Genomic DNA, 25349 nt, shown 5'->3' on the forward strand with positions numbered 1-25349 from the left:
ATTCCAAGTTAGACTGTGTGTCATCTTCTTCATATAAATATGACTGGTATTTTTTAATGTTATAGATCGTCTAGATTAATTTTTTGCTTCATAAATAAACATTTTTAATGTGCAACCTTAGATTACCTTTTTATTAGCTTGGAATTTTTTAAATATTTGCCTCAAACATAAAGTATGTCATCTTAAAGCACAATTCCCCTAGTCAAATGATACAGTAAACCACGTAAATGGCGCTCATGCATTGGGGCTAACCCCTCCCCCCAGCAGTCAGTGTAGTCAGGTGTTTTTCTTTTGAGTAAATTATTTAAAAGTGTGTATTAGGTAGAAGTGATTTAACAAAAAAATATTTTACTATGCCGTTTATTACATACGAGGCGATCCTATCCTCTTTACAACTATTCCAAAATATAAAAACCAATCCTTTAAAAGGTGCAGTGACTAAGCCAAAAAAAATAAAATTCAAATTGCTTGCTTTACTATTTGAATATAATAAACTGTTACGGGTTGTCGCAAACTAAAAACGCAAAAAATATCAGAACCAAATCTAAATGTGGTGCACCTCAATTAAACTTAGCAACATTATACTAAAAGATTATAGCACATAATCAAATATAATTCAAATAAACTTTAAGGTGCAATAAACATACTTTGTGATTAAAATGTTATACTCCATATTATTATTGGCAATCAATCTAGAAATGTATTTAAAAAAAAAGAGTGACGAAAAGGTTGCTAATAAAGTCTAAGAAGATTATTCCTTCTTCCGGATCCAAAGCTTTACTGCTCATATGAAATAGTGTCTCTTGTATTCCAACCGCAGCCATGCCACAGGTGCGTCAGGCGTTAGTTCGGGAGTCAGGCAGCGAAGCAATAAATCGTATACTGTTCTGTTGCATTAGCAGGTTAGGTGAGTGCAGCCACCATCAAGTTCTCATTGCTTGTCACCATCGTTACCACCCAGATATTTACCGACGATAGTATAAATTCCATCAAGTTCTGCACAGACATTGTCGACGCTGCCACCCAGGTCTAAACCATCGATGGCACACATAGGTACCATCAAGTTCAGTATGGTATCACCAACGATAGTACGCCTTCGTCGAGTTCTACGTGGATGTTGACATCACTGCCACTCTAGTCTTCGCCAACGATGGTACATCTTCCGTTGAATTCTGCATGATCATTGCCGTCGCTTCATACTTACACACACATCAGTTCTGCTGGCTGCACGGAACGAAAATGAAAGTGAAAGTGACTTGTAGCTAGGTAAACATATCCCCCCTTCTCCTTCACGACCATCTCACCAGCAAGAGGAAGATAATGTTTGTTCCTGCCATGTGTTCTATCATCAGTCTGGCTCATGCAGGTAAAGAGGATGTCCCACAGCCTACCAGTAATGTCATGACCCAATAAATTATCTATACATTATGTATTGGAAGCGAGGAGATTCTAACCATAGCAGGACGTACCATTAATATGAAATATATACACCTTTGACTGCGTGGCTACCGAGATGTATTTCAGGAAAGGAACTAATTAAGGTATATATTAAATTACCACATATTCAGAACAGTATATTATTATGGAGTTCTAATAGCTGCACCTGTTGAAGGTCGAGCCACCTACTAATGTTTTAAATACTTGCTACTAGAAGACTAGTGTCACATTGTAGAAGACATTTACTAGAATGCACAACTGACATTTTTGTTTTCAATGCTGCTACTTGGAGCGCTAGCACATATATTGCACACCTCAATCACTAGAGAGCACTGCCACCAATTAGTTTAATGTATATTCGCTAGAGTGCAGTAGTGTCAATCACCAGGTCATAGCTTCCGCCATATTATCGGTGATATTGACTAAAAACATGAAAATCTGTCACTTTCAACTAAATATTTAGGAGAAAAAACAAACATCATTTAAAAAATACCAATTAACTAAATGATTGATTTGATCGATTTCTGTCCTTGGTCCAATCCTTGGTAAGTACAAAAAGGTATTTCAAGCTAAAAAATCACTAAAAACAAGGATTCTAGGCAAGACAGCAGCCCTGCTGAATAAATATGTTCCTCAATATTACAATGACTGCCATGGAGGCCGCATTTGCTGCACATTATGATTATCAGACTGTCCACTACAAGCACAAAAGCCAAGCATCTTCGAACCGTGAGATATTCATTGCAAAACTAAGTACGCAATAAAACCAGGTAAAAACCAATCTCACGTATAAAAAGAATCGCCGAACCGCGAGGTCTTCTCTTTCAACACTAAGTCCAAGTAAAAACCAATGTCAAGCATATTGACCAAGCACCTCCGAACTACGAGGTATTATATTTCAGTAGTTAGCATAGGTACCTTTCAAACAAGTCATGTCTAATTCCAAACATATAGTCCAAGCTTCTCCGAACCATTATTCCACGATACCATGGAGTACATACCTAGACCCACCACAAACACATATTAGCACCACCTGAAAGTTATCTTTACACTGATAGCTCGCTCAACACCGCTGGTAGACTTTAACTCTCACTAAAAAAACAAATGTCGTCAGATGCACCGTTTTTGAGTTATTTTTTTTCGCGTTTTTCCGGGACAAAACCCGGAAAAAAAGTTACCAAAAGAAAGTGGATTTCGGTGGATTTTGGATATGTTATTCTATGAATTTTTTTGCGAATTTTTATGTAAAAAAAAAACCTTTTCTTGCAATTTGTCCATGTTTTTTTTCATATCTTTCCTGGACTATTTAACATGAGACCATCATGCCACAATGCATATGACGAGGCCCCAGCTCTTAATTGAGGCAGGTCAGTCCCCAGACTCACATGTAATGGCACCAATAAACACTCATCTTACCAGTGATTTTGTATTTAATTCCATTGTTGGTGGCGTCCTGGAAGGGCTCTCGCCTGTACACCACTACTGCATCACTGTATCACTGTATCACATGCCACATGGCGAGCTCTGGTTGGTGCTCCGCAGAACATCCACACTGTGTGTGTATTGGGTGTGGGTTAGGAGGGGGAAGGGAAATGAATCTGTAACTAAATGATAATAAGAACAAAGATTTAATTATAGTTAATACATATCTCTTGTAAATTTTCACATAAGCTGAGTATATGATTACACCACAACATTATGAGTATAATACAAACATAAAGAGAATATAAATTTTGAACACAATAATAAAAGTGACTTAAAAATCCACATCACAAATATGAAGATAAAAACAACTTATTCACATGGAATGTTCACATTTAACACTCCTAACCTAGGTCAATGAACACAATAATAAAAATACTTATTTTCTACACAGCCTATATTGTAAGCATTTCATCCTCATAGGTCTTTAGTTCAAAAAAATTGATACAAAATATAATGAATAAAATAAAGAGCTTACACAATTAAAAATATTATTTAAAAGAATCCTAAATGACAATTAAACTTTATAAATTTGCATTTTAATGCTGAACAGAACTTTCAACTCTAAAAAAAAAAACTACTTTTTTTGATTTCTGCAATTGTTTATTTTTTTTAGGTCTTAATTTATGAAAACACTTTAAACATCAAAAATTGTAATTAATACCAAACACATTCACATTTAATAATTTACTAAATTGAAGCTAATACATGTAAAGTTTTATTTACATATTTGTCTCATAATACTAAGCTATTTGATCAGCTAAAGAAAAATACACAAATTGACTACTTAAATCAGACAGAGTTCTGTACCAACAATGCCTACCATCAATAAAATAACCAGTTTTTAAATTTCTCTCTAACATGCATCATTACACATGACTATTTAAAATGCCAACTCATTTCACGTTATCGGCCTATTATGTAAAAATACAAATTTGAACTTGCATCACTGATATAAGGCAGGATATAACATAAGGCAAACATCTCAAAGCCAATAACAAGTTTGAGCTACAGAATATAAATTGTGCTGTAATATGCCATGTCTTGTAGAACAGATACAAGCCACTCGAGGTCAGCACAGATGTCATCTCAAAGTCACTTTATCATTCTGACCAGTTCAAGATGGCCACTGTCAACATCAGTACGAGATACTGGGTGTTGCAATAACTACCATCTTTCATCATTAATGTTCCCACCCCACATCATTGTTTAGTGATACTTATAATTATCAATGAAAAATAAATAGTCGTAAGATGCAATTAGTTTTTATTTGCCACTTCCATTGGGTGTGTTGTGTGGAACTGTATTGTTTTTTACCGTGCTGCGACAGAGCTATGTGGTTGTGTAGAGAAGAAGAGGCAAGTGTTTCAAGGTTTTAATACGCTCTTTGCCACAGCAATGGCTAGTCAACAGAAATTACTCTTACAAGATAAACATAAATAATCTTGAATCTTGCTTCATCTCTCTATAGAGCTATAGCCATTTCTTTATGCTTTATGAACCAAACAATTTTAACAGTCAATTGCATTTTGTAGAATCTTTCTCTGCATATATCCGTATAGATATATTGTGCAAATGAAGCTAACTTTAATAAACCCTTAGTTATATGAGTAAATTGGTAGTAATTCAAGGATTTGATTTGTAATTAGTATTTCACCCCCCTGAGAAAAGGCACTGGGTGAAGAGAAGAAAAAATAGAAGTGTCTCTTGTTGGGGAGAAAAGTCTGAACATTGTAATGTTGCAAGACATGCCCCCCCCCTCCCCAAACTTATTTAATGGTTTAATTAATGATTTATTAGGTTGCCTTATATTCAATACTATGGTTAGTTTTTCTGATATAATTTAAATAATATATTTTCATTTATTTTAAGAAGTATTCCTGTATTTGCAATACATTTTATGATAATTAATTATCTTATTTTATGTTGTTAAGGTTAATCTGACCATTTGCTTACTTTGTAGTGAATAAGCCTCTAGGCTTTATCGTTACCTGTCTGGTTGTGAATTTACTTTTTTGTACGCTTTCATGTATTTTTTTTTTTTTTTTTAGTATTATTTTGTTTTGCTTGATTCATAAATGAGAATATTAACGTAAGTTTCCTTTGTACTCTGTTTTCGTCATGATTCTTTGTCTGAAAGCTGATGCAATAGTTTGGCCTGTTGCATGAGAACGAAATGAGAGAGAGAGAGAGAGAGAGAGAGAGAGAGAGAGAGAGACAGAGAGCTCATAGCCGTGAGAAAAAAATGTTAGTGTGTGTAGGACGGCTGTTGCTATATGCCCGTATTGGTTGGTAATTTTTTTAAGGAATTTTTGTGATTGGTTAAAATTGAGATCACCACTTTATGTATGTGATTTTTCTTAGTTTAATCTTTGTCAAAAAACACCTTGCTATGAGGGGTCAGAAATTGTATCCTGCTATGATTTTATGAGTGCTGTGCTGTGATTGGCTGAGAGGCATTGCACCTGCGACTTCCTCCGGGCGGAATGCAGATGCACGTAGCCTCAGGATGAGGTACCGGCAGGTTGCGGTCGGGCAGGGCTCACAAAAGCAAATAATGACGTAAGTTTAGAGAGAATTTTGCGGCTGTGATCCGGGCACTACCACTACCTGTTTTCGTGTTTGGAACTTAGAAACTAGAATATTTCGACCATGGTGATCGGTAACAGCCCAATACAAGGACAGAGTGATACAGTAGAGCATCCTGTATCCGTAATTCTACTTACCGGAATTTCTACTATCCGGATGTTTTCCGAGAGTTAAAAAAAATTTACAAAATTTAAAAAAATGTATATATTTTTAAATGAATTATAATATATATTATTCCCGCGGAAGTAAATACTGATTGTTTGCGCAGTTCACGCCCTGTCTAGTCAGTCAGGGTGCACTTGATTTTATAAACACTCAGCGAGTTATGATGGAAGCCAAGGCTTCCGGTCTCGCGACTGCAGTGCACGGGCGTCGAGCGCATATCAGGAATTGGCGGCAGCGGCCCCGCCTACACGTGAGCGCGCCGTGATAACGCGTTGTAGGGGAGGGGGAGTGGTGTATTGTGTGCGTTCAATGTCAGTCTTGCTTGTGGTGCGCGATCGCTAGTATGTACGTTCCTGCAGACACGTGATGTTTTCAAAACATAAACTTCCTGGTGATGAGGAAAAGAGTAGTAAACGAAGGAAAAAAGTTCTTACCATTAAAGAAAAGGTTGAGATTCTCAAGAAACTAGATGCTGGGACTTCTGTTAAAAATCTCAGCCAATCGTATGATGTCGGCATTTCGACGATTTACGACATAAAGAAACAAAAGAATGAACTGTGTAAATTTTATTCGGACAGTGATACGAAGAGAGGAATTGAAAACAGAAAAACAATGCAGGGTAGTAAATGTAGCGACCTTGATAATGCTCTTTATCAATGGTTTCGTTTGCGGCGAAGTGAAGGTGTTAGCATTTCTGGACAGATGCTGATAGAACAGGCAAAAATGTTTCATGCCGAACTGAATCTAACATACGATTGTGACTATTCGTTAGGGTGGCTTCATAAATTCAAAAAACGCCATGGAATTTCTTTTTTCAAAGTTAGCGGTGAAAAGCTTTCTGCAGATACAGCGGCGGCGGAAAAGTTTGTTGTTGAGTTCGCAGAATATGTGTTGGACAACAACTTAACAGCAGACCAAGTTTACAATGCGGACGAGACTGCTTTGTACTGGCGTTGTATGCCTCGAAGCACGCTGTGCACTGCAGATAATCCTCACAGCGGGATGAAAGATTCTAAAGACAGATTGACCGTGCTTGGTTGTTCAAATGCTGCCGGTACCCACAAGCTGAAGCTACTCGTAATTGGCAAAAGCTTGCGCCCAAGGGCGCTAAAAGGTGTTAAAGTGTTACCCGTTGAATACCGAGCTACAAAAACCGCGTGGATAACATCTGCAATAACCACAGAATGGTTTGACAGTTTTGTGCGCCAGAGCCGGCAACACTGTAACAAGATAGGCTTAGACCCGCACTGCAAGATTGTCCTTGTGCTAGACAACTGCTCCGCGCATCCTGCAGCTGAAACACTAGACAGGGATAATGTTTCTGTCATGTATCTGCCCCCTAACTGCACTGCACTAATCCAACCGCAAGATCAGGGAATATTACGCTCCCTAAAATGTCGTTATCGCACGGAGTTCATGAAGCACTTTTTATCTTATCTGAATGGCGGCAAAACTATCTCAGAAATTAAAAAGGAATACACCATAAAGGATGTCATATGGTCACTAGCTCGTGCATGGGAAGGTATGCCTGTGTCAACATTTCACAAGGCATGGTTTAAATTGTGGCCGACTTTGGTTTATCGTGACGAGGTTCATGAAAAGGGAAATGAAGCCGACTTCAAAGGTTTTGAACAAAAAAACGTGAACGAACTGCTGGAGTATGCCAAGAACATAACAAATCCAGAACTAGAAGACTTACAATTGCAAGAACAAAACATTGTGGAATGGTTTTGTGTTGATGATAATGTTCCCGTTGTGCATCACTTTTCGGATAAGGAGATATTAGACTCTGTTAAGTGTAACAAAGACGACGGAAACAATGAAAGCAGTAGCGATGAAGATGAACCACAGGAGAAAATCTCGCAAGATGAGTGCCTTCACCACATTGAACGATTAATAGCTGGCCTAGAGCAACGAAGTTATATCAACGACCAGCAAATTATGCATTTGTATATGCTTCAAAAACAGCTGACTGAAGAGAAGCACAAACGTGTGCGGCAACAACGCATTAGTGACATGTTCAAAAAAGCTCCTGTTTCCACACCTGCTTCAACTACGAGTGAGAACATTGACGATCCAACACCTGGCACCAGTGGCACAAACGTAAACAGTTACGTTCAGAGTGACAGTGACAGTGATTAACTTTAACTTCTCCTGTCTTTCACAATGTGTGACGATTTAGGTAATTTGTTGTTTAGCTTTTTAAATTTAAATTAATGCGACTGTTAAACAATGTTTCTTACACACAGACAAGTGGGGCCGTATACAGTGATTATTTCAATGCAGTTTATCTAAGTTCTAGGACATTATTTTTTATTCGCGGGACATGTGTAGCCTACAGTGAGTCATGGTAAGTGTTTTTTTATTTGTAATGTACCGTACCTAACTGTACCATGTGTTATTATTTTATATTTTATTTATGCAACATGTGGATACACCAAATCACTGTACAAACTATGTAAATTACGTAATTGTAACACAATTCATTGAATGTCAAACGTCTCGCCTACGTCTGCTTTCTTCGCGCGGACATCATGGTACAGTCACGTAGCTGTAGCGTGCTTCTAGGCAAGGTCTGATAAGCGTGCCCGTGGCAAGGTCACACCACCGGATGTAGCTGTCATCACCCTACCCCCACCCCCCTTGCCGTCCTCATCTACAGCTACAGGATGTTCACAAACTTCGGGAGCAATTTTTTTTTTCAATTAGGGGGCCTTATAGTCAATTTCTACTTTCCGGAATTTTCTACTATCCGGAATAGTCTAAGTCCCGACCATTCCGGATACAGGGTGCTCTACTGTAGTCCCATTGTTCTGAGGACGTAGTCCTTTGGCTTCGTACCATGAGTTAGTGTATAACCACAGGACATAATCATGAACTATACTTAAATATTCATCCTTCGGTACTTGCGAATAGTAAACTTGTTGGTTCAGAAATCAGTGAAGAGGTTATGTGCAACGTGTTTGTTTATTCCACATGTACATAATTGTTTTTGTGGTCGCAAAATGGTTTCACAATGACTATGAAATTTCTATGAGTATTAATAAAAATAGGTGTGTTAATCAGAATAATTTGTTTCTCAATTATGAAGGTGTATTTGTTGACTACCAAGACATTGCTCCTGTTAAAATTAATTATTATATTAATTATACGTCTAAAAATATTTAAAGAACATTCAAATAATAATTGAATTAAATTTTAATTTTAGTTTTAGTTTTAATGAAATACAAATAAAAATACTAAATTATTCAGGAATATTAATATTAAATTGGAATAGTAAGAACAAGAATTAGAATCCACAGAATTTTTTTTTTTCACATCATGTAACAAATACCCAGAGAGAGAAAAATTAATGTGCACAGACGAATAATACTCACGTGGAAGATTGGTTTTGTTAAAATATTTAAAAATTCAAAGAAAAATACAGTCTTTTTCATTATGCAGCTAACCTAATTTAACATACCCAACCAATATCATTTCAGTTCCTATTTACTTAATTTTACAGACCCTGATACCATAGGCGTACCCAGGATTTTTTTTCGGGAGGGGGGGGTTCTTCCAGATATTTCTCGGGCGGGAGGGGGGGGGGGGGGTTGGGGAAGGGGGCTTCTATTTTTTTAAGAAAACTCCATAAACACCAAAAAATAATTGTTTATAATAAACTTTTTTAAGCCTCCAAACGTTTTACAGAAGAATTCTTCTATTATTATTATTATTATTATTATTATTATTATTTATTTTTTTTTTTTTTTTTGGCAAATTCCGTAACCACATTCTCCGGGTCGATGTGGATGTTGTAGTGGACATTCAGTAAGGCCAATCCATTCAGTCTGTCCTGAGATATGGTGTTCCGCAGATAGGATTTTAATCTTCTTAAGCAAGAAAATGTCCTCTCCAGAGTTGCAGTTGAGACGGGAATGGTCGCCAAGACTTTTCGGGGGGGGGGGGGGGGGGAGAGTTTCAACCCCCAAAACCCCCCCCCTGGGTACGCCTATGCCTGATACTCTACATATTGATAGAGAAATTTTTTGTGAAACACAAAATACTGAAAAATTTGGTAATTAAAAAAAAACACAAACACAACCCTCCCCCAACGAAACATTTTATTTTACATTGTGTTCCAAATTTAATGATAAAATGAGCTCATATTTAAATATTTAAATACTAGTTATTCACATGTTTTCATTGTAAACGACAGGTAAACTATATTTCATATTTTAGTTCCACAATATTATACAAACAATTTCTGCTAATTTCATCTGATATCCATAAAAATTATTTCCTTTTTGTTTTGTTATTGACTGCGTCTATTTTGTCATAGATTCATACAGCAAGTAAGCTGTACTGTGCCACACGGTGTTAGATTGATTGTGAATATTGATTTATACATCGTTGAAACAATGGCGTTCACTTCTTTTAATGACTATCGCAATGAAGTGTCCGTGTTTTGTTGTATTATTGTCCATGGTTGACGTTAATTTATTTTTTCCCACTACTGGTATGTGTGATGAAACTAAATCAAATAATATTTTGTTTTCAATTTTAAATGTCATAGATATGTCATGTTTTAAATCTTTCAAGGAATATTTCCATTACTGTTTAATGAAACAGTAGTGAACAAAGGCATTTATATGGTACAAATAAATATACCTCAACAATGAATGTTGGTATACAACAAACTCACGAGGTATGATATGTCCAATATTCGTTATAAAACAAATATTCATTATTTAGAAGTGTTAGTATTCAAGGTTGCATTGAATACGAACAATGAACTACTGGCATTTGTAATCGAACATTTTAATATTTGTACAGGCCTAATGTATAACCAAAAAAATCTAATTAATGCAATAAACCAAACAGCAGAAATCATGAAAACAAGTTTTAACTCAGGATCAAAGATTGTGTGAGGTTAGGGACGAGTCAGAATTTTTTTTTTTAATATACTGGATTAAATACTGGATTAAAGTTTGTCATGCTATTGGGCTGTAACAATCGAGAAATTACAAAATTTATTTCAAGAAAATATGAGTGCATATTTGTTAATAAATCCAAAAGATGGAAATGGGGTGTAAATATGCTGCTAAATGGTAAATTTAAAAGTACACTAGTACATTGCATGATTACAACTCAAATGTTCAGTGATAGAATAGAAAGAAGACCAATCAAGAAATATTGTTATTTAAAAAGCTCTCTATTTGAGACACACAATTCCTGATAAATGTCGAGGACACGTTCTTGCTGTGTAAGAAAACCTTTTTTGTCATTATGTTTACAAATGGCATATGTAGGAGGTTTTAACTCATGTATTGAGCTTATGACTTTTTTATTTGTAACAATAAGTAATTGAGCATCATGGTGATCTAAGTATACTAAACATAGCGTTACAATGAATTGTAAACTAGCAATACATGCACCATTCATGTCCAGTTTTTCCATAAATGTATGGTGAGAAATAATACCAGAAATCTAAGCAGTCCAATTAAATTTTTAGTTAGAGAGCTATTAACGGAAAAAATATTAATGTAAAAAAATAACGTTCACAATAGTCTTTAAGCTTAACAAATTAGTTACAAGAAATTTGCTAGCATTAGTTTATTCAATGCATTTACTGACAAAATATTTTTTAAAACCATAAAAATATTGGTTATCGTTTAAGGCGTATCACATAGGTAAATTATTATTAATAAGGATTGTTTTTTTAGCATCTGCCCATCACTAATTTAGGGGTTAACTTCTTCATGACCAATGAAAAGGACCTCTTGTCCCGTCTTGCCTCCTTGAGCCTGGCGAGTGGTGGAGCTACAAACAGCTAGAAACCTGACTAATTCCTTCCACCAAATTTTATATGCTGTCTATGATTTATCTTTTGACATCGGCTGATTATCACTTGTTTTCCGTGTGTTTACATATACATATTTTTTTTTTTTTTTATCCATTATTGTCTTGCTTTTTTATGACACACAGTGTAACCAGTAATGATATAGGTCCAAAAATATGTTACAAGTAAGAGATCCCAAAATATTCAAAGACATTCCCTTTCCCAATCACCACTCATATTAATTTTGTTATCATATCACGCATTCACCACTTCCCCCTCACTCCCATGTTACTGAGGTTACTGGTGGCACACTCCACACAATTACTTGCCATAACAATACCAATTTAATGATTTAGGTTTTGTCTGTTTAAGATTAATTAGAGCCCATGTATCAAGGCTGAATTCAAACTCAATTCACATCAGTAATAGTTTAGTCACCACTTATTGAGAAAAAAAATAAATTTTGTTTTTCTGTTCTAACAAATAAGTGCGATTAACTGTAAGGGCAGAATTGCACTAAAAGTATTTTATTACCTGCACTAAAGTATCTTATTACTTGCAACTAAAATGAATAGTTGGTTAGGCTTAATTATCAGAATTATTTAGGGCCCTCTTGGCCAAGCAGTTGGTCAATTTAGACACTAAAAGGTGATTCAGAGTACATTAGTCAGCTTTAAAACAATGGAGACAACAACAATTTAAATTTTATCATTAAATCCTTTATGTTTAAAATTAAATATTGACAACATACTTAACACTATTCAGTAATAGAATTTAGGTTTTCATGTACCAAATGTACCACAACCGTGCACCTAGCAATAAAATTTTCCCCTATGTCAAACTCACCCATAAGGACTCATTTTCTTCCTTACCTGTAGTAAAATTAACATGATAAAAGGTTAATGTTTAACATAATGGGCTCAAAAAAATCAGCTGGTACCCATCCAAAGATATTTCGATTAAGACACATAATATTTTTTAAGAGTTATGTTGGATACATTAAAAATAATGTAAAATATTTCACATTAACTAAAAAAAAAAGTGTGTATTTAACTCAATGCACGTGACAAAAGTGATACTTCTTTGGCAATTCAAACCTCGACTCGTAAGTATATCTTAACGGGTAAAATAGCAGAGAGAAAGAGAGAGATAGAACAAAGACAATTATCTAAATAAAAATGAATTAACAAAATTACTACTCACTTAAATATAACTGCTGTTTTTTGGCTTTCATTTCCTTTTCAAGTAGGTATTTAAATAATCTAATTTTTATGTACTTATTAGACATTTAAATAAAAATAGAAATAAATAAACATGAATCAACAAAATTATTACAGCTCAGGACATCAATCAATATTGATTAATCAATAACAAATATTACTCACTATTGAAATACACCATTACGAAAATTTGTATAGTAAATATCAAAGTTAGAATTGATTATAATAAATTAGTTTTTAATTTAATTTTATATTATGTATACGTTACATGTGATCAAGCTTTTTTCTATACTGATTTTGTAGTTCTGCAAATATCTCCTTATCATTGAGTTATAGTGCAACAGATTCTACCAATAGGCTACATAGATGTACTGCAATGCATTAATAGGCATTCATAATGTTCCGCCGTCGAATAAATAAACAATGACAATATGTGCATTGTTCCGCGACACGTAAACTCAACGTTAATTCTTTACGTAATAAGTGTTATAAGGTTATAACCCAATTGCCACAAAGTAAAAATAAAAACAATTAATATTCCAAGTATGGGATTTGTGTAAACTTATTTTTTTTTTAACTAGCACATTCTTAGTTGGACTTCCGCTCGTGGGCTCATAATTATAATACAGTGTTTGATTTAGTGAATCAAATAATAATTTATGACTTATAATTACCCTGTCATAAGAACCATCAAAAGCATTGTACCAGCAAAAAAAATTTAGTTGCACAGTTAAAACCATACTTGTATAACATGGTTTAACAATACTAATTTACACAAGTAATTACAATAATACTTACTTGAAAGAACACGATTTTCTTGTGAATATGGCCCGTGGCGCGGTGCACAACAATAAGCTCAAACCCCATTGTGTTGCCCTCTGCCCAAATACTCCCTACAGTTGGGTGGCATCCCTACCGCCATGACCCGCCTATCCCTGCAGCACGGCGGGGTTCAGCGTGGTGCCCACCCAAGGAAACTAAGGCCAGGAATGCTCTGCACCGTCCGCAACCTTTCAGCATCAGAAAGCGTTTCACAGCCTTGTTTCATGAAAATGTTGCACTAAAATTCTGCCTTGAAATTTTACTCCCATCGCGTCCAAAGCAGTTTCTCTCTCAAAAAAAATCTGAGAAAAATATAAAAACGGTGATGCATCTTTAAAAACATGAAAAATTTATAAATGCCTATAAATGCTACTGGACTTAAAATAAATGCTATGAAGTACATTTGTAAATGCTATTTCCTATCATCTCTAATCATTAAAAATTTTAAGAGGGTAGTAAAGGTCGTATTGTGCATGAATAATTAGAATGTAAAAATAATAATAGAACATGAACAATTGGACAGAATTCAATGGGGTTGATTTTGTGGGATAGATATTTTCATTATGGAGACCTAAATTTACAGAAATAGTCAATACATTGTACAGTTCAAAGAAAAAATATTTGCAAAAAGTATTTTACAAAATAAGGGCTTTAAAAAAAAAAATGGTTTTAAAACTGCACACGAAAAGCCTCTACAATAATTAAATCTTATGAACAAAATATATTTCAGTTTTAATAAAAATTTTAATGTGTTTAAACATTCTACTATGTAATTCTAAAATAAATTCATTGATATGATAGTTGCACAGTTTGCCTTCGTATGAACTCATAAAATTAAATACATATTGTATTTACCCGCATATGGATGGGACGCACATTTTATGCAGTTTTTTAGTTTAAAAAAGTAGTGGGATAGGTGGAAAAAAAAAATAATACAGACGAAACGAAACCAACGGTATTTAAAAAAGCAGTTTTCTACTTTGGTTTTTTGTTGGTTAGTGTGGGAATTAATGGGGTTGTTAATATCTTATATATAAAAATGAATCACCGTGCGTTAGTCTGGCTAAAACTCGAAAACGGCTGGACCGATTTTAATAATTTTTGTTTTGTTTTGTTCGCCTTAATACAGGGGTGGTTTAGGGGGGAACAAAATTAGGGAAAAATTTTTTTTGTTACACTTTCGCGCCTTAACTACAGAACCGATCATCATGAAATTTTGCTTACACCTTGTCAGGGGTACAGAAAAGGACATAGGGTACATTTTATTCAGAAATAAGTAATTGTATAAAATATATTAATTAACACTTTAATAGAAAACCAAACTAGCCGCTGGTTGATTTTTGGCGTGTTTGTGTCATTTCTCCTTGGCCGCCATAGATTTATCAACTTATTATTCTCCTTGGCGAGACCCGTCCGCTTAGCGAAGTTTGATATAAATTGTGAATATTTCATTGGTAACTATTTGTGGAAATAGTGTAAAAATATCTGCTATTCATTCCGTGCGGTTGTGTGAAATCTATTACATTTCAAATCTTTCTTTTTTCTTCGTAAAAATGGTAGTGGATTTTAAGAATATATTTGGTTAAAGCAAATTTAAATAAAATTTGAAAACATACATTTTGATCAGCCATGCTATTAAGGCAAATTAACTTTGCAGGCTTAGACATAACCACAAATGCATTCAAATGTGTTTTAACGAGATTCGAGGAATTTGTTTAAGGATATTGTGATGTTTTCAAGGTAAGTTCGCTGCTCCATGCATACCTAACTGTAATTCATTTCATGCAGTTGTGTGGAATATATTACATTTAAAAAAAGGTTTTTCTAAAAAAAAAAGTAGCGGATTTTGAGAATAGATTTGGTTAAAGCGAATTTAATTACATTTTGCGAACATTCATTTTGATCAGTCATTATATCAAGGCTTTTTGTTTAGTAAGGTTTTATTGTTTTTTTTAAGATTTCTTGATTAGTAAGGTTTAATTTGGTTGTTAAGGTTTTATTTATTTGGTTAATAAGGTTAATAAGGTTTTTTTGATTATTAAGGTTAGTTGAATTTGCACGCTTAGACATAATCACTAATTCATTCAAATGTGTTTTGGCGAGACTCGAGAAATTATTTTGAGAATGTCAATATTGAAAAGATCTCAAGTTAAGATCGACAGATTTGAGTGACTGTGAAAACAATTCCGTGTCGTTTTACAGGGTTCATTACAATGCCAAGGAAAGGACAAGCTGACATAGGTCGTCGAAGTCGGTCAAATGCGCAGCGAGCTACTTCACGTGCAAACCATACAGATGACAAGCAAGAGACGGATAATGAAAATAGTCGTATTTGCATGTCCGAATTACGTTCGAGAGCGACTGAAAATCAACGACAAGCGAATAGATTCAGAATGCAACGAATTCGTGCACATAAAACACAACGCCAGCGAGCACGACAAAATGAACATGACCGATTGCGCCGACGCGGTGCTCCTGTGAACCTGGAACGAGCGGCATTCCATTACGATCCCGAAATCTATTACGGTGCAGACATGTCAGTAACTATTGGAGAAATGTCAGTCGTTTGTCCGCATTGCAAGGCGTTGAAATTCAGTGGTGAATCTCCTGGATTAAGTTCTGCGTATGGAAAAGTGAAATTGCCTGAATTGATCCCGCCACCAGAGCCACTGCACTCATTAGTTTCTGGAACGGGAAGTGATTCTAACCATTTTCTGGCCAACATCCAAAAATACAATAGTTGTTTTCAAATGACATCTTTTGGCGCAACACACATTGTACGAGACAATTTCATGCCCACTTTCCAGATTCAAGGGCAAATATTTCATTCAGTAGGAGCGCTATTACCGCCACCGGATGTGGACCATCAATTCTTACAAATTTATTTTATGGGAAATTTGAATGCGGAAGTTTATCAGCGTTATGCTCACAATCCGATAATTAAGCAAGTAATTGTCAGAGAATTGCAAACGTTTCTTCATCAGAACAACGAATTGATCAAATTGTTCAAAATTGCATTGGATCGGATGCCGTCCAACAGCCATAATATCGTAATCAGGGCTGACAGAATGCCTTTGGGTGAACACGCAAGAAGGTTCAATTCGCCGACAATCGACGAAGTGGCTGTTGTTATTGTCGGATAAAATGTGCAATCTATAGATATCATGCTTCATCGTCGGAACAATGAATTGAAACGCGTGTCCGAAACACAACGGACACGATGCGCTACAATATCCATTGATCTTTTGGCAGGGCGAGGACGGATACCATTTCAACATAAAAATGGTTAATCAACTAACAGGTGCTGAAACCAATAAAAAAGTAAGTGCTATGAATTTTTATTCATACAGACTTATGATTCGTGAAGGCAAAATAAATCACATTTTGAAGTGTCGCAGTCTTTTCCACCAGTTCGCAGTTGACATGTATGTCAAAATTGAGACTGAGCGATTGACATATATTCGTTTGAACCAAAAGCAGCTCCGATCCGAAGAAAACATTCATCTCCGCGATGCAAACAACAAAGGAAGAATGACAATTTTGCCGGCTACTTACATTGGAAGCCCACGCCACACGCACAAATACGCACAAGATGCGATATTGTATGTTAGACAATATGGCCGCCCAGACCTATTTATAACATTCACCTGTAATCCCCAGTGGATCAAAATCAAGAATGAACTGCTACCTATCCAAACTTCAGTTGACAGACATGACATTACTGCCAGAGTTTTTAAACAAAAATTAAAATCTCTGATGGATTTCATCATAAAGAACCGTGTGTATGGTCAAGTTTGCTGCTGGATGTACTCCGTTGAATGGCAAAAGCGTGGTCTGCCTCATGCGCACATTTTGGTTTGGTTTGTAGAAAAAATCATGCCAATGAAATCGATTCAATCATCTCAGCCGAAACCCCGGATGAAGCTGTTGATCCGAAATTTCATGCAGTGGTGACTAAGGATATGATCCATGGACCTTGCGAAGTTTTCAACAACGACTCGCCCTGTATGATCGATGGTAAGTGTTCCAAGCAATACCCGAGAGACCTGATTGCTGACACTATCACAGGCAATGACGGATACCCACTGTATCGTCGGCGATCAGTTGCCGACAATGGGCGATTTGCAGTTGTGAAGGTCAAAGGGCAAGATGTTAAAGTGGACAATCGTTGGATTGTGCCGTATTCGCCTATATTGTCCAAGGCTTTTGAGGCTCACATCAATGTGGAATACTGTAACTCCGTCAAGCCGACCAATTACATATGCAAATATGTGAATAAAGGCAGCGGTATGGCTCTATTCACTGTCACAAATGCAAACGACGAAGTATATCAGTATCAGATGGGTCGCTATGTCAGCAGCAACGAGGCGATTTGGCGCATCTTTTCCTTTGCGATCCAAGAAAGACAACCCACAGTTGTACATTTGGCAGTACATCTGGAAAACGGACGAGTGTATTTCAATCCAGAGAACGCAGCAGACAGAGTGGCCACCGTCGAAAACATTGACAAGCTTCTTCTTGGTTTTGTAAAGTACATGCTTTCGCTCGCACTTTGCTGTATGCTGAAATGCCACGCTACTACACATGGAACACATCATCGAAATCATTTCAGCATCGGAAACAAGGAACACCAGTTGAAGGTCATCCAAATGTATTTGCCTTAGATGCTCTGGGTCGCATATATACTGTGCATCCAAATAATGACGAATGTTACTATCTTCGATTGTTGTTGGTGAATGTTCGTGGTCCGACGTCGTTTCAACAACTAAGAACTGTTAATGGGCATCTGTGTGCAACTTACCGTGCGGCGTGTCAACTCTTACAGTTGCTTAAGAACGATTCGCATTGGGATAATACGCTCAAAGATTCTGTCATATCTTCATCACCTCATCAAATTCGCACATGGTTTGCGATTATCATATCCAAATGTTTCCCTTAAAATCTGAACGATTTGTGGGTCAAATATACAGACGACATGTCTGAAGATGTTTTGCATTGTGTGCGTCACCAAACTTTAAATCCGACATTGCAAATGACTGCAGAAATTCACAATGAGACATTGATCATGATAGAAGACATGTGTTTATTGATGGCGAGTGAAATGTTGTCATATTTGGGGATGATATCACCCAATCGCCCAATGCAAGATGTATTTAACCACGAGTTACAAAGAGAACAACAATACGACACCGAAGCATTAGCCGAAGCAGTTCGTACAAATGTTTCGCAATTGAATGAACAACAAAAGACTGTATACAACTCTTTGATAGAAGCTGTGAACAATGGAACTGGTGGAATTTTCTTCCTGGATGCTCCCGGAGGTACTGGGAAAATGTTCTTAATTTCATTGCTTTTGGCAAGGATTCAATCGCAGAATGAAGTTGTCCTAGCATTGGCTTCATCTGGAATAGCAGCGACTTTGTTAGAAGGTGGACGAACTGCACATTCTGCCTTTAAATTGCCGCTGAACATGCAAATCAACGAGACACCAGCTTGCAACTTCGTCAAAAACAGCGCAATGGCGAAGATTCTACAGATATGCAAATTGATTGTTTGGGACGAATGTACGATGGCCCACAAGAGGTCACTGGAAGTGCTGGACAGAACGTTGAAAGATCTTCGTGACAATCGAAACATTTTTGGTGGAGCCATGATTCTGTTGTCCGGTGATTTTCGTCAGACTCTTCCAGTTATTCCACGATCAACTGCTTCTGACGAACTGAACGCATGCTTAAAATCATCAAATTTGTGGCGACACGTGAAGACACTCCGATTGACGACTAACATGTGAGTGTTTTTGCAACAAGATCGAAATACAGATGTGTTTTCGTAGCAATTGTTGGACATTGGTAATGGGAAAATTGCAGTTGACATCTCGACTGGATTAGTCACATTTCCCACTGATTTCTGTCAGTTGACCGAATCGAAGGAGGAGCTCATTCGGCGTGTGTTTACGAACGTAGCACAGAACTTCAAAAACCATAATTGGCTGCGCGAACGAGCTATATTGGCAGCGAAAAACAAAGATGTCGATGATCTTAATGCGTCCATTCAAAATTTCCTTCCGGGACAGTTAAAATGGGTTGACACAGTTATCAACCAGGATGAGATAGTCAACTATCCGACAAAATTTTTGAATTCCCTAGAATTGCCTGGATTACCACCTCACAATTTGTAATTGAAAGTAGGCTCAGTCATCATCATGTTACGTAACATCAATCAACCTCGACTATGCAATGGAACGAGACTGACTGTTAAAAAGCTTATGAATAACGTCATAGAGGCGACTATTATCACGGGAAAGTACAAAGGAGAGGATGTTTTGATTCCGCGCATCCCGATGATTCCAACGGACATGCCATTCAATTTTAAACGACTTCAATTCCCTGTGCGTCTGGCCTTCGCGATGACCATAAACAAATCTCAAGGCCAGTCGTTGGAAGTTTGCGGAATTAACTTGGTGTTTCCGTGTTTCGCACATAGATAACTGTATGTTGCGTGTTGGCGTGTCGGAAAGCCATCATCTTTGTTTATTTACGCGCCGGAAAACAAAACGAAAAACGTAGTTTACCAGAAAGCTTTGCATTGAATGTTAACTGCATTTATCTTTCATGTAAAATAAAAACATTGCATTCATATGAATTACAAACGAGTTTTATTTAATAACCAATCAAAACTCAAGCTGTACACGATGCGACTTATATGATTGATCTCAATGAATTGGAGTTGGAAGGGTGATAAAAATTAATATCTTTTGAAGAGTTACAATCAAATAAATTTTAGGTGGTACGAAGTTCACCGGGTCATCTAGTAGTAAATATAGTACACAGACAAAGAAAACAGAGGATCAACACCAGTGCGATATTTCTTAGGCACCAATAAATGAGACACCGAACACAAAGACTTACACTTGTATCCATTGAACTCGAGTGAAGGTAGATATATGGTGTGACTCTTATTCGATGGCAACCCTTATGGTGAAAATGTTAGATTTTTATGTGCAAAATTAAAGGTACGACCCATACGCAGGGGCCACCCTTATGCAGATAAATACGGTAAGATGTAAGAGTGTTTACAATCTTAATAATCCCATTTATTTAATATGGTAGACTGGGTGTGTATGTATGTAATTTTTTTTTCTGAATGATTTTGGACATTAGAAATAATCACGCTTAGCTTTCAGTTATGATAAAATTATAATATTTTGATGAACTCTAATGATCATTATATTTTTGTATGAAAACATCCACTGCTGAAATAACTTTTACATTAGAATAGTCTAACTTCTTTACAAGACCCAATGGAAAACTAGCATGAAACTATTAACAGTGCCAGTTTAAAAGCTTTATAGTAAACTTATGCATGCACATAAGTTTAACTAGTTAATCATTAAGATTATAAATTATTTATGGTACTAGGATCCTCAATTAGTCAAGAGTTTACTATATCTAATCAATGATGAGGGTTGATAACTATCATAGATGAGTCAACTCATACGTTGTCATAAATTATTTTCATCCTATTTTTTCTAGGAATGCACATGCCTAAGTTTTGAATTTCAGAGGTTCAGAGAACCAACAAATAAAATACAGTTGCTACCTACAATGTTTATTACAATAACGTATATAGTACTTCAAAATAAAAGAGTCACCATAGTTAACAACACTGCCTTTACAGAATGTTAAAAATTAAACACAGCCTTAAAAAAGTTATAATACATTAGTCAAGTCTAAGATTGGTAACAAACACATAAGGTGCCATTATTACCTGAACAGAGGCTGAGGTTCTTATTAGTATTATATTTCAATAGTATCAAAGATTTAGATTCCAATGGTTTTAGAATCAAAACGGGTTGATTCTCCTTCTATAGAACAATACTAAAGTTTTGATTTGTATTTTGAATTTTTAATAGGGGCTCCAAAATATATGCATCTGAAATTATAGTTACCTTTATTTATCAACCATTTAATAATTGGAATAGTTCTAGTTCTAAGGAGAGCTGGGCCGATCAACGAATTTGTGGATCATACCGATACCCACAGCTTGTTGATCTAATACTGATCATCCTTTCAAAAAAAAACAGTAAAACACTGTGATGCTTGTTGGTTTCTTGCCTTAATACTTTCTTTGAAAATAACTCAACCATGCAAACCAATTTTAGAACAAATTAATTTGGTAATAGTGATTAGAAAAATTAATCTAACACAAAAGAAAATTGGAACAAAACTAAAATATTTAAATTAACTTTTCACTTTACTACATATATATGATTTGTCGCTAGTGACACATAAACACACGAGTAAGTACCGTATTTACTCGTGTATAGCGCACCCTCGTGTATAGCGCGCACCACGATTTTTGCAACAAATTCCAAAGAAAAAAAAATTTGAAATTTTTTTTCCCATAAATAAATTTTACTAACATTTTGTGGTACCTGATTATTTAAATTGATGTGTGGTGATGCGTCAGGAAAATACTTAAACTCTGCTGTGTAGACGAAAGATAATGAAGCGCTGTATCGTCACAACTGGTACGTGGGCGGGAGGAAGGGAGGCAGGCAGGAATGTGACACGGAGTAGATGACTCACCTGTAGCAGCTGCGACGAAGCGAAGGAAGTGGTAGGGGGGGACTGGTGTCAACATTTTCTCTCTCTCTCTCTCTCTTTTATTTTACAAGCTGTAGAGGGGGAGGTCTAAAAATAAACAAGAGACCTGCGTGCTTGCGCGCGCATGTGTGTGTGTGTGTGTGTGTGTGTGTGTGTGAGAGAGAGAGAGACCAGGTTGTGTGCGTGCGTGTGTGTGTGAAAGAGAGGCCTTGTTGCTTGTGCGTATGTGTGGGGGCTGGCCAGAAACATCACCCGTCACCCGGCAGTTAACGACTTCCACTCCTCCCCGCCTCCCCCCCCCCCCCCCACAAATTTTTTTTTTTCCGTGTATAGCGCGCATCCTTATTTTTTTCCTTTACTTGAGGGGAAAAAAGGGCGCGCTATACACGAGTATATACGGTACATCTCGGCAGTGCACGAGAAGTACATTAAACTGTGCCGTTATGCTACGTCTGTCGCCTGCTGGCCGCAGGTCGATCAGCTGGGCTGGCACTGATAAGTGACATGGCTGACTGAAGATGGTGAAAATATAAAAATAAACTAGCCACAGTTTGTGTGTGTGTGTTTGTGAGTGTACGTGTGTGAGTGTAAGTGCATGTGGTCATGTAGCAGTGCTGATGGTTCCTCCCTCCTTGGTCATACTGTAATGCCCATAGACTGGCACCTTACACAATCTTCACGTCTATCTCGACAGGTTTTTATGATGCAACATTGGTTAAAAAAAATTATTGTTTTTGTGTGAGAATTCCAACACTTTCAACTGTAACATTCTATGAAAAAACTGCACCTCTCTACCCGCACAAGTTTAGTAATGTGTGTGCCAATTTTTATAGAAGCAACTGACTGGGACTCTTTAAAAATTTTTAAGCTACAGCAGTCAATATAGTTTGTCTTAAGGTAGTTACATTCACTAATCTCTAACCTCAGCGAACATTCTGAGAACATGTAATTGACTTTGGGATTGACCAAGAAGTTTGGGTCGCGAAATAGCTGTGCTTTGTGTCCGAGTTATGCAGGAGTGTGGAGACGTTTTCTCGTTTTCCATGTGGACATATTGGCGAGCTAAATGTATGTTAGTGTGTTTTTGATGCGCACTAAAAGTGAATTATTATAGACTTACTTTTGCGAGAAATAGTCTTGTGGCTTAAGACGTATTTAAAACTCTTAGTCATTATTATCGATGTCCGTCATGATGAACTTATTCATGGTTCACGAGTCTTTCAGCTACAAAAAAAATTTTTTTTAAATTTTACTGATTTTTAGTAATCTTAGGCCTTGTTGCTAATATGTGTAGGTTAAATGTATACACGCGAGGACAGTTGTAGGTGTAATGTGGACTTCAATGACTTTCATTGCATTTGTTTATCTTTGCCTTTTATTGTAAATTTTTGGTATTTGTCTTTTTTGGGGCCTTGATTGTAAATTTAAAATTTTATATTTTTGCTAGTATGCACCAAACATTTTATATAATAAAAGGTACGGCATTAATCAACCTAGCATACCAGTTTTTTTCTATAAATTTTATGTTACATATATATGCTGCATCACTTTGTAATTTTAAACTTTAGTGACCCAAATTCAACACATGCTGGTGATGTTATTTGTGAATCAATTTGTCTCAGAGTAATTAAATAATGGTCTATCATATTTTAAGTCTTTCCTTTTAGATGCCTTACATAGATTACTTTAATTTCATTCTACGCATATTTTGGTTTTGGCTGCTGTGAGTGCAACTTCTGATTAAGGTCGACATTTAACGCCTCAACAGTTAACAAGCCAATCAACCCTGTCAGAAGCCATCACATGAACCTCACATGAAACTTATGAACATTGCAAGATGATTGACAGGAGGTCTTTTGTGTCACTGAGTTTCAGCTCTAGACAACAGCTGAAAAATGTTTCTTAGCATTGAAGTTATTGAATGTGCAACCAAAGTGATGCAAAAAAGGCTAATAAATTTTCACTCAAAGTAGAGGCCCTTTGTAACAAGGAAAAAATGAAATAAAATGCCTTTTTTTTTTTCAGTAAAGAGACAGCAAATGAACCTTGCCAGTATTCAGGTAAATACAATATTTCACTGAACAAGCACGTTTTCAGAACAATTATTATAATTTAATTATATATCTGAGTAAAAGATTTAGTTTTTGTTGCTAAATTTTTAGTTCTGAAAATTAAGGTGCACTTTTCAATATTTTAGTCAACAAATAACTGTAAATAAATATAGCAAAACTAATAGTTATTGTAGAGATCTTGAAACGAAATCTGATAGCGAAAAGAGTATGATTGAAAAGTGTCCAATAAACTTTTTTTACAAAATACAAATTATTGTGGCAAGTATTGCACGAATGTAAAAAGATATGAAATCCAATATTACTCTAACCTTAAATATATCATAACACAGTAACCAATAAAAACTGTAGAGAAACTACCTAGTAAACGTGTGTGATAGCATTTGAAAGTTCCTCTCAAATAAATCATTTTTGATTCAGGTACATTTAACTAATTAAGTCTTGTGCTACAGCAAAGCTTTCTGCTGTGTATCGATGATATAAACATAACTAATAGTAAAGGAGTTGCTAGCAAAACTACGAAGCCGGGAAAGAGAGAAGGGACTAGAAGCGGCGACGGCTCACACGTACTGGTAGTTCTCCTTGGCCGCGAGAAGAGGCACCTCCTCCACCGACTGCACAACCTCGTAGCGACTCAGCCAGTCCGTGGGGTCCGGCTTGAGCAGCCCACAGCAGCGCAGCTGGGCGAAGTCAACCAGGTTCTGGCACACGCCGCGGTGGAAGGGACTGCGCGTCTCCACTCCGCCGCGCCGGCCCGGTGTCTGGAAGTGCTTGTAGCGGCCACTGTTCATTCGCTCGTTGGTCGTCATCCCCAGACACGCTATCTGCAATCAGTACGTGCCACTGTCAATGGCTGTGTAATGAATCAAGTTGGCAAGGTATAAGAGGAATAATTTTCACGATACTAGGGTTTGTCCGGAAAGTAATAGGACTGATTTTCTTCCGCCGCGACTGTACTTCGGAGTGTGCGCGCACCGACTGGATTCGGTAGAGGGGGTTCCTAGCTAACGAATGAGCGGCTGGTCAGTTGTCTCCGAGCAGCTGGAGAGTCAGGACAGGCTTTTTCACGCGACGTGTTTCTGTGAGTGGTGTAAGTCGAAAATGCAGCGTTCGTTAGAGCAGAGGTACGCGATTAAAT

At 36.5% G+C, this 25349-nt stretch overlaps 1 protein-coding gene across 4 annotated transcripts in view; it reads right to left on the bottom strand.

The window, feature by feature from the left end:
• The window catches only part of LOC134531606 (palmitoyltransferase Hip14), a 203379-nt gene that overhangs the window by 4135 nt on the left and 173895 nt on the right, over positions 1–25349 (bottom strand). For 2 of the 4 annotated variants that reach the window (XM_063367350.1, XM_063367349.1), the window contains exon 12: positions 24782–25035. In XM_063367350.1, coding sequence (XP_063223420.1) covers positions 24782–25035 — 254 coding nt within the window. Of the gene's footprint in view, positions 1–8377; positions 25036–25349 lie in introns of those variants that run through there. The other 2 variants (XM_063367352.1, XM_063367351.1) reach the window with 1 other exon arrangement.

The sequence above is a fragment of the Bacillus rossius genome, chromosome 5 (assembly GCF_032445375.1).
Source record: "Bacillus rossius redtenbacheri isolate Brsri chromosome 5, Brsri_v3, whole genome shotgun sequence".
Lineage (NCBI taxonomy): Eukaryota > Metazoa > Arthropoda > Insecta > Phasmatodea > Bacillidae > Bacillus > Bacillus rossius.